At 40.5% G+C, this 10,539-nt stretch overlaps 1 protein-coding gene across 2 annotated transcripts; it reads left to right on the top strand.

Moving 5' to 3' along the window:
- Nucleotides 1-1,519: 1,519 nt before the first annotated feature.
- LOC134343382 (granzyme K-like) lies at nucleotides 1,520-10,131 on the top strand. 2 transcript variants are annotated; one of them, XM_063042088.1, is made up of 5 exons: nucleotides 1,520-1,568; nucleotides 5,846-6,005; nucleotides 7,031-7,184; nucleotides 8,229-8,498; nucleotides 9,878-10,131. In XM_063042088.1, exons 2-5 carry the CDS (start codon nucleotides 5,902-5,904, stop codon nucleotides 10,055-10,057), a joined length of 708 nt encoding a protein of 235 aa, XP_062898158.1. In that variant the 5' UTR covers nucleotides 1,520-1,568; nucleotides 5,846-5,901; the 3' UTR covers nucleotides 10,058-10,131. The 2 variants fall into 2 exon arrangements, with proteins under 2 accessions (XP_062898158.1, XP_062898157.1); XM_063042087.1 differs by lacking the exon at nucleotides 1,520-1,568 and adding an exon at nucleotides 3,110-3,171.
- The last annotated feature ends 408 nt before the right edge of the window (nucleotides 10,132-10,539 follow it).

The following is a 10,539-nucleotide window of genomic DNA, read 5'->3' as shown; positions in this document are numbered from 1 at the left end:
GAAATGTGGCAAATGTTCAGGGGATATTTGCGTGTGGTTCTGAGTCGGTACGTCCAATGAGACAGGGAAAGGATGGTAGGGTACAGAAACCATGGTGTGCAAAGGCTGTTGTAAATCTAGTCAAGAAGAAAAGAAGAGTTTATGGAAGGTTAAAAAAACTAGGTAATGATAGGAATCTAGATGATTATAAGGCTAGCAGGAAAGAGCTTAAGAATGAAATTAGGAGAGCCAGTAGGGGACATAAGAAGGCTTTGGCAAACAGGATTAAGGAAAGCCCCAAGGCATTCCACAAGAATGTGAAGAGCAAGAGGATAAGACGCTAGAGAAGAGGACCAATCAAGTGTGACAGTGGAAAAGTGTGTATGGAACTGGAGGATATAACAGAGATACTTAATGAATACTTTGCTTCAGTATTCACTACGGAAAAGGATCTTGGTGATTGTAGGGATGACTTGCAGTGGATTGAAAAGCTTGAGCATGTAGATATTAAGGTAGAGGATGTGCTGGAGCTTTTGGAAAGCATCAAGTTGGATAAGTCACCAGGACCGGACGAGATGTACCCCAGGCTACTGTGGGAAGTGATGGAAGAGATTGCTGAGCCTCTGGTGATGATCTTTGCATCATCAACGGGGACTGGAGAGGTTCCAGAGGATTGGAGGGTTGCAGATGTTGTTCCTTTATTCAAGAAAAGTAGAGATAGCCCAGAAAATTATAGACCAATGAGTCTTACTTCAGTGGTCGGTAAATTGATGGAGAAGATCCTGAGAGACAGGATTTATCAACATTTGGAGAGGCATAATATGATTAAGAATAGTCAGCATGGCTTTATGAAAGGCAAGTCATGCCTTACGAGCCTGATTAAAGTTTTTGAGGATGTGAGTAAGCACATTGATGAACGTGGAGCAGTAGATGTAGTGTATATGGATTTTAGCAAGGCATTTGATAAGGTACCCCACGTAAGTCTTATTGAGAAAGTAAGGAGGCATGGGATCCAAGGGGACATTGGTTTGTGGATCCAGATATGGCTTGCCCACAGAAGGCAAAGTGTCACTGAGATGTTGAAGTTCTTCAAAATGCCTGCCATTGAATGCCTGTTAAAATTGTTGACCAACAAATACAGCTTTCTTAATCATGACATCAGTTATTCTGTCTTGAATAATGAAGACAGAGAGGAGTGGAGTGATGATGGTGCTAACCAGCAACTCCTTTGCTTGCGTCTTCAGAAACAGCTCTTTAATATCTTTATTTTTTCCTTTCAGAGTTCTTTTGAAGACCCTGACCTGGAGTTAACACTGACTACGGTTTTTTGTGGGAATGGGACCCGCTGTCAAGGTTTTATAACCAGTCGTTGTTGTTCGGCATGCCAAGGGCTCGGCCTGAAGAGTCCAGTGCAGTTTTGGAGGCCTATGATCTCGGGGCTCTGGAGACAGGCGGATCGAAGGTTGATGTCATGGCAGGAGACCCGTGTGTTGTCTGGGGAGTCGGGATATCTATGGCTGTGTGCCCAGATCTTTGGACACAGAGCTTGAAAAGAAAGCAACGTAACGGACTTTTAACATTGTACAGCAGTGAGTTATTTGTTATGTCTCCCCACTCGCTGTGAAAACAGAGACATCACTTTCTCTGTTATTAGGGAGAGAGAGAGCCTGTAGTATGTTGAATACCGGGTGAAACGCAAAGCCTTTGGGGTAACTGCAAGTCTGTGTCTTTGCTGTTGCTTTTCTCACGTTTGAGTGCTCGGTGGCAGGTGACGATGCTTTTTTTGCCGGTGGGGGAGTGGTATTGTTGCTTGTTGCCGCTTATGTGTGGGAGGGAGGGAACTGCGGGGGGGGGGGACTTCAGGGTTCTAACATTTGACTATCGGTCATTCTTTTGGGCATTCCTCTTTTCGTGGATGGCTGTGAAGAAAAAGCATTTCAGGATGTATATTGTATACATTTCTCTGACATTAGCTGTACCTTTGAAACCTTTGAACGAAAATAACAAATATAGGTGATTTCAAGAAATGCTGCGTGTTAGGCATATTTCATGGTGATTTTCATAATCTGCAGTCCAAAATCCATAAGGTAGTATTCAGGAAGCAAAATCTTTGATGTCTGGTGTTGTTGGCCGTTTCATTCCAACAAACATATCCCCAACTAACATCTGGCTGATGGATATTGCCATCGGCTTTACAATCTTCACAAATCTGTGAACAAAAGGATGCCTTCTATATTAATTCAGTATATTAATTTGGCTTTGGATTGTCAATATTTGCAAGTAAATGCAATGAAGTGGCATATTCAAATGATATTTCTCATATTTAATTGGTCTTTTAAGACATAATTTAATATGCATTCACATAGGAGCTGAATAAATATTTTCTACACGTTATCAGGATACAGCATTTCAATGAAATGTAAAGAGATAGACATACTTTATACTTTATTGTCACCAAACAATTGATACTAGAACGTACAATCATCACAGCGATATTTGAATCTGTGCTTCACACTCCCCGGATTACAAATATTAAATATTAAAACTACTAAAAATAGTTAAAATTAGTAAATATTAAAAATTTAAATTATAAATCATAAATAGAAAATAGAAAAATGGGAAGTAAGGTAGTGCAAAAAAACTGAGAGGCAGGTCCGGATATTTGGAGGGTACGGCCCAGATCCGGGTCAGGATCCGTTCAGCAGTCTTACCACAGTTGGAAAGAAGCTGTTCCCAAATCTGGCAGTACGAGTCTTCAAGCTCCTGAACCTTCTCCCGGAGGGAAGAGGGACAAAAAGTCTGCTGGCTGGGTGAGTCGTGTCGTTAATTATCCTGGCAGCTCTGCTCCGACAGCGAGCAGTGTAAAGTGAGTCCACGGACGGAAGATTGGTTTTTGACATCAGAATTAAAAGCAATCCCTTTCCGAAACCCATAATGTTTGCTGAAAATTTCTGGTTCACTATGACCCTGTCATGTGACTTTCATAACTGATGTTGATTCAGAACAGTAGATTTGCAAACCTTCAAGTTCATTAGTGGTTTAGGGTGTTGGTGGGATACTAAAATAAATAAACCACTTCCCTCTAAGTTCATTATAAATTCAATAACTTTGGTGTTATCACAGAAGAAACAATAATGATTCCTTCAGTATACAATCCACTTGTTTTAATTGTCATCTTCCTAGCTCCAGCGTGTAAGTAGCAAAATACTGAATACTTAAATACTTTCCATTCATGAAATCATTTATTTTAATTATATTTAATTTATGATGCACATTATAAGCATGGTTTATGGTAAGTACTGTACATTTTCTGTTTTAGCTACATTAATATTTATCTTCTATATATGCCAATAGATGCCTACTTCATTGTTTTTAATTGTAATTTTATTTCTTATTTGGAGAGGAAAACTATATAAAATGTGGTTACAAAATTTCATTGAGCAATATGTCAAGCAGCATCTATGGAGGGAAGGAAATTGTAGAAATGTTGGCTTATTGTTTCTCCAGTCTGTTGCATCTGCTGTTTCTTGTGTCTCCTTGTATTACTATCAATTTTTCCTGTAAATCTACTTCGTAATATTTAATTTTTAACTGAGTACTATTATCTTGAGGATTAATGAGAAGCTGTTGAATATAATTTTGCAGCTACATAGGACACTGGTCAGACCCCACTTGGAGTACTGTGCTCAATTCTAATCGCCTCACTACAGGAAGAACGTGAGAACCATAGAGAGGGTGCAAAGGAGATTTACAAGGATGTTGCCTGGATTGGAGAGCATGCCTTATGAGAATAGGTTGAGTGAACTTGGCCTTTTCTTCTTGGAGCGACGGTGGATGAGAGGTGACCTGATAGAGGTGTGCAAGATAACGAGAGGCATTGATCGTGTAGATAGTCAGAGGCTTTTCCCCAGGGCTGAAATGGCTAGCATGAGAAGGCATAGTTTTAAGGTGCTTGGAAATATGTACAGAGGACATGTCAGGGGTAAGGTTTTTACACAGAGAATGGTGAGTGCATGGAATGGGCTGCCGGCGGCGGTGTGGAGATGGAAACGATAGGGTCTTTTAACAGACTCCTGGATGGCTACATGGAGCTTAGAAAAATAGAGGGTTATGGGTAAAGCCTAGATAGTTCTAAGGTAGGGACATATTCGGCAGAGCTTTGTGGGCCAAAGGGCCTGTATTGTGTTGTAGGTTTTCTATGTTTCTGTGGCTGTCTCATCAGCTCACTGCCATTATCCTTTTCCCGGTTATTCCCACCTCCCCCGAGTCGCTGCCTCACTTCTCCTTTAAAAGAGCAATACCTTTCTTCATTGTTTGGCGTTTCCGGTAGTTGCCCATGGACAATCCCGCACCCCGTGGTTCCACATATTCCTTGGGCTCTTCGCTTCTACCAACATCTGTATATCTTTAGGGTGCGTCTGGTGAACCTCTCCCTGAAATATCTCCACAATAATTCCCACACTATGCGAAATATAAATGACGGATACCAGCTAAACAGCACTTACTTAAAACCGCAGAGTATGTACTCCGCAATCTGCCACTTTTGAGCACCAGAACTCATGACGTTTGCTGTATTCCTTTCCATCACACTCGCAAAACGTGTGGGCTGAAATGCAGCTCCCCAAACGAATGAGTTTCCACACCCCCACTCTGGCATTGCGAACCATCAATAACCACCCGTCGCAACTGGTGGCTTCGTCTCACCAAATTAACACGCAAAGTTTTGTTTCTTACATAAACAAACATGCACACGCACACACCACATTTGTAGATACCAGTTCAGCTCTCCGTGTTTGTGATTTCTCTCGTTCCTGTGTACCACCGACCTGAACAGATCCAAGTGTAAGTGCTATTTTTAAAAATATTCACCGTCTTAAGACTGCTAAAATCGCTGGCCACATGATGGGTCGGGAAGGTATCCCACTCCTGACACCAAATGCTGTTGCGTGAATGAAATCACTGGAGAAAATTACTGGTAGATACAAAGCAGCTTCCTTATTCGACAAAACAAGGTACAGCAGGCATCATACAGGGACACTTTTGGTCGAACGGTCTCCAGGCCCAACGTGAGGCTCAATATTTTATGAGCTCAACATCAAAGGACAACTTTATACTTACAATATATGGACAATCCTTTGTTTGAAACTATGCCCAAACTTCACACCTTCCAACTTGCATGCACACTGCAGACATCTGATGTTAATGAATTTTTACCAACGTTGTCTGGTCTGGGATTCATGACTTTTATGAACTCATTGTTCAGAGCTGCATTCCAAAATAAATTCACAACTCATATTCAGATACGAACACTTGTGACCAAAGGCATTTGTTAAATGTAAATTGCTAATCCCCAAATTCCCTCGAACACCTTTGACACATCTCTTCCTGGGATGTGATTCTGGGTTTCTCTCCCTCTACTATTGATGCTCCCCTCACCCAAATCTCCTCCATTTCCTGTACATCTACGCTCCCCTAATCTTCCCTCCGCCGTAATAGTGATTGAACCCCTCTTGTCCTTGCCTACTAGCCCATCAGCCTCCGCATCCAACACATTATCCTCTGCAATGTACACCATCTGTAAAGGAAACCGACCACTAATCATATCTTTACATCCCCCTCCCCACCCCGCTTTCTACAGCGATCGATCCAGTGCCATATTGGCCTGAGTCCATTACTCTCTGCACCTTCTTACACTCTTGTATGTTCGAATGGCTGTGCAAGGCATGATACAACTACTCTGGGGTTATCCCTGTCAAGGTTAATTAGGGATGGCTAATAATTGCTGGCATTGTCAGTGACATTCACAACCTGTGTGTGAATAAACATGCGTGTGAAATGAACTGTCAGTATCTTCTATATATTGCAGATCCCGGAGCTAAAATTATTGGAGGTCATGAAGTTAAACCGCATTCAAGACCTTATATGGCATCTCTCCAACGACGTAACAGGAGCAGTATGTTCGTTCCCTATTGCGGAGGTGCTTTGATCACACCGAAATGGGTACTAACTGCAGCACACTGTGAAAAGTACGCTATGTGATGAATGAATAAAAAAAATGTTGTGATTAACATACAAGTGCTTAGATCCCAATCCTAGCTTTCATAAAATAATTACTTTTACACTGTTGTCACATCGTCACTAATATGTGTATCACTGTATAACTGGCATTTATTTTTATCAGCACGTTTCAGTTTGAATGGTCAGATAAACACTCAGTGGCCACATTATTAGGTCCCTCCTGTAGCTAAAAAAAGTGGCCACTGAGTGTATGTTCATGATCTTCTCCTGCATAGCCCATCCACTTCAACGTTTGACATACTGTGAGTTCAGAGATGTTCTTCTGAACACCACTGTTGTAACGCGTGGTTATTTGAGTTACTGTCGACTTCCTGTCTGCTTCAACCACTCTGGCTATTTTCATCTTCCCTCTCTCATCAACAAAGCAGTTTTGCCTAAAGAACTTCTACTCACTGGATGCTTTTTCCTGTTTCTCACAACAATCACTGTAAAAGCTAGAGAATGTTATGCCCGAAAATCCCAGGAGGCCAGCAGATACTCAAACCATCCCATCTGGCACCAACAACCATTGCACGGTCAAATTCACTTAGATCACATTTCTTACCCATTCTGATATTTAGTCTGAACACAACTGAATCTCTTGACCACGTCTGCATGCTTTTATGGACTGAGTTGCTGCCACGTGATTGGCCGATTGGATATTTGCATTGATGGCAGGTGTACAGGTGTATCTAATAAAGAATATATGATACCAGTTCCACAACTAGATTTTAGCACTCCAAGTAAGCGTAGGAGTAATTTACAATCAGCTTGTCTGATGAACACCTTGAAACAATTTCAATCAGTATAGACATGGCCCTTGCTTGGACACTAATAGGCTTTTGGAATTTGCACATTAACTACCAAATATAATGTTGCTGAATTGTATATTTCCATAAAGTTTACTATTTGATTGTTGCCCTCCTGATGAATTTCTGTAAACTATTTTTTAAGCAAAGTGTGATTAATTATCTTTATTTTCGATTGGTAACAGGCCAATTGCATCAGGCCAGTTTCTTCGAGCAGTTCTTGGAGGACGTTCTCGTTCAAAGTATGAGAAAAGTAAACAAAGACTGCGCGTCATCAAACAGATTCCCATTACAAAATTCAACAATAGGACTATGAAAGATGATATCATGCTGCTGCAAGTACGAATTTCTTTTCTCATTCTTACGCAGTGTTTAAGATCTTTAATTTGCTTATTAGCAATGTTAACTTTACTGAAGAATAACTGTTGAATGGCTTTTGTGACTTGAATGAGAATTATTGATTGTGGAGAACGTTAGTATTGGCAATGATCCCTCCCATCCGTCCAACAGTCTCCTTGATTCCCTTCCATCAGGCAGGAGGTTCTATAGAAATAAGACAAGAACTGTTAGGATGTGAAACAGCTTCTTCCCCTGGGCTGGAACATGACTGAACTCCCTGCCACCACCTGGGTCTCATCAGTTATGAAGCGCCAGTAATATGTGCTGTTTACTTTTTAACTATGCAACTTATTATTTGTGAATTTAATTGTGGTAATATTACGTCATGTGTTATGTGTATGAGGTACAGTATATGTACTGTGTTGTGACTGGTCAGGAGGAAGGTTGTTTCGCTTGGCTGAGTACAAGTGTACGATTGAATGACAATAAACTGAACTTGAACTTGAGCTGTCTAAACCTGGGCAATGTCACAGTTAACCTTGTCCTTGACATAGAAAGGGGTAGTAAGTTAATTGGTCACATGGGTATAATTGGGTGGCTGGGTTCATTGGGCCGGAAGAGCCTGTTACTGTGTTGTATCTTTAAACTAAATTAAATATAAACTTTAATTACAAGTGTGAAAGATGCTAAGTTTAACTTATTGGAGTTTAGTTATTAACAAAGAAAGAGAGATAGTGAAGAACCTTCACAGTAGGATTAGCGCTTTATGACCCTCACCCACATCACAATTTTCATGACAAATTATCGATTCCATCTTGTGAAATGTAATTGAAATTAAATTTTATTGGTCATTTTTAGCTGAGTCTCTGTCCCTTTGATCATCTGAAAAAAAGAAAGCAGATTATCTGCAAAGTACAGAATTCTGGAAAACAAAATACTTAAACAGATGAACTAACAAATCTCTTCAGGTGTAAAGATATCATTCAAGATATTCTTCACTTATAGGAGCACAAATACGTGAATTAAATGTTTTTGTGTCAACAGCTCGAGACTGCTGCAAAAATCAACCAATATGTGAATGTACTCAACCTACCCAAAGGAGGAATCACTGACATGAAATCTGGAACAAAGTGCACTGTGGCAGGATGGGGAAAAACAAAAATAAGCAATTACTCTGACACACTTCAAGAGGTGGAGGTCAAGGTAATTCATCGCAGAAAATGCAACAGCAAGAATTATTACAATCATAGACCTGAAATAACCCAGGACATGATCTGTGCTGGTGACAGAAAAGGCAGAGCAGATTCTTGTCAGGTGAGTATGCTGTCTAGCCGCGTTATCAGTAACATTTCTATAATGCTACTGGATCAAGTATAAAAACCCCAGTGATTCACTGGTGCCTTCTATAGATTGAAACTTTCCACCCTTCCTCAGTGTTACTGTGACTGACTCTTACCTGCTTTCTGAAGGACTACTCAGCTGAATTAAAAAAATCTTCAGAATGAGGTCCAGCATTACCTTAGGGAAGCTAAAGGAAACTAGATTAGGCCATAAATGCAACACTTACAGGCAATGTCCACATCCCAAAGTGGATTAAAGAAGTAATAATCAGATAAGTAAATGTGTATGTGTTGATTATGGAGGAACCATTTTCTTGCATTTTCTACAATCTCATTCTAGGCCCTGCATTTTGATGACAACATAACTTACTATGATTTCTCTACCATTAAACTTTGTCCACCATCAGTGTGATGATGAAATGGGCAGATGCAAGAAACAGAGTCAATCCAGAGAAATGGAACGTATTGATATGTCTAAAATGTAAAGAGAATTTATTCTAAATCATGTCAATGTGAAAATAAGGATCATGCTGGATCTAGTGCTCTGTCTGATCCTTGCATCCGATTGGGGACAGAGTGGATCAGTCTGGCTGACACTCTGTATCCATGAGGTGCCCTGTGAGGCAGGCCAGGCTCGGGATGCCGAGCAGAATCAGGAATTGGATCCTGAGGATTTGCCTCCATAAATATCCTGACAGCCTTCAACAGCTCACAGTGAACAATATCAGAGATGATTAAAAACTACACAAGTATATTTAAAGAAAATTGTTTAAAGACAACTGATCATAATACAAAATGATTAAAACAGTTAAGATAAAGTAAATTTAATAGACTCACTTTCCGTTATTTAGTTATTTCACAGACCAGTGACTGCATTCAGTGAAGGAGGTTACTTTTTCTTGTGTCAGCTAGTTTTGCTTAAAAGCAGGGGGGTCGGGTACAAAGTGAATCTGGCCAGATGCACGAGCTGGGTTCAGTGGAGAGTCGAGTGGCAGAGTGGAAGGACAGCTACACCAGCATTTGACATCTGTTTCATTCTGAACTTCCCAGAGGCGTATCTACGGAAAATAGTGTCTATGGCAAGAACTGAAATTGGGCCCCTGTCCAAACATCTGACACCCATCTTTTAGATAACTTTACCATAATATCAGCTCAAAAATACAAGTCAAACTCATCAATCATCGGAAACATTCCATGAAAAGACTCTTTATGAGTCCAGTTACCTACATTTGCTCCTAAAGTAAACTCACACCTCCTCAGTACAGCTGGACATGGATAATGAATTGTGATGTGATGTTAAACTGACAGTTTGCAGTCTGTCACTTTAGCTAATGCTTTGTCGCTCTCTTCCAGGGTGATTCAGGCGGACCTTTGATATGCCGCAAAAAGTATACTGGGATTGTGTCCTTCGGCGGAAAAGACTGTACAAATCCCCAAAAGCCTGGGGTGTACACTTTACTAACAAAGAAATACATTGATTGGATTCAGTCTATAATTGATTTACCGCTGAAGAATGCTGAAGAGCTGTACTGAGTAATCACAATCCTGCTTCACTCTGCTTTACTTACACTGATGCTCAGTTAATTGGCCTAGAGGGCCGGCTTGCTTCTATCCTTACCTTTTCTGCATTGCATAACATTTTACTGCAAAGTGCAATAATAAAACTATAATTCTCAAATTCCTTGCCCTGTGAAATTCCTGGCCTCTGATGTAAGTTATGAAAGTGAACTGAACCACATGTAGGTGACATTTTACACTAGCAGCAGTGACTTGCTTTGCACCATTGATAACCTTAGAGGGGTAGATGGTGGTGAAAGTTAGATTCTGAGATAATTAGAACTGGCATTAAAATATCATAGATTGATTGTGGAGAAGCTTTATGGAGGTTGTCACAACTTCATGGGCAGAAGGGCCTGCCTTGTTCTATCAAGTAAATATTTAACTTTTGAACGGAATGCACCTCTTGCACTGAGGTCTTACCTATATCTGCATCCACAACCTCTCCACTTACTATT

Source organism: Mobula hypostoma, chromosome 3 (assembly GCF_963921235.1).
Source record: "Mobula hypostoma chromosome 3, sMobHyp1.1, whole genome shotgun sequence".
Classification (NCBI taxonomy): domain Eukaryota; kingdom Metazoa; phylum Chordata; class Chondrichthyes; order Myliobatiformes; family Myliobatidae; genus Mobula; species Mobula hypostoma.
Note: the sequence above shows the minus strand (reverse complement) of the source record. Positions and strands in the feature narration are given on the sequence as shown.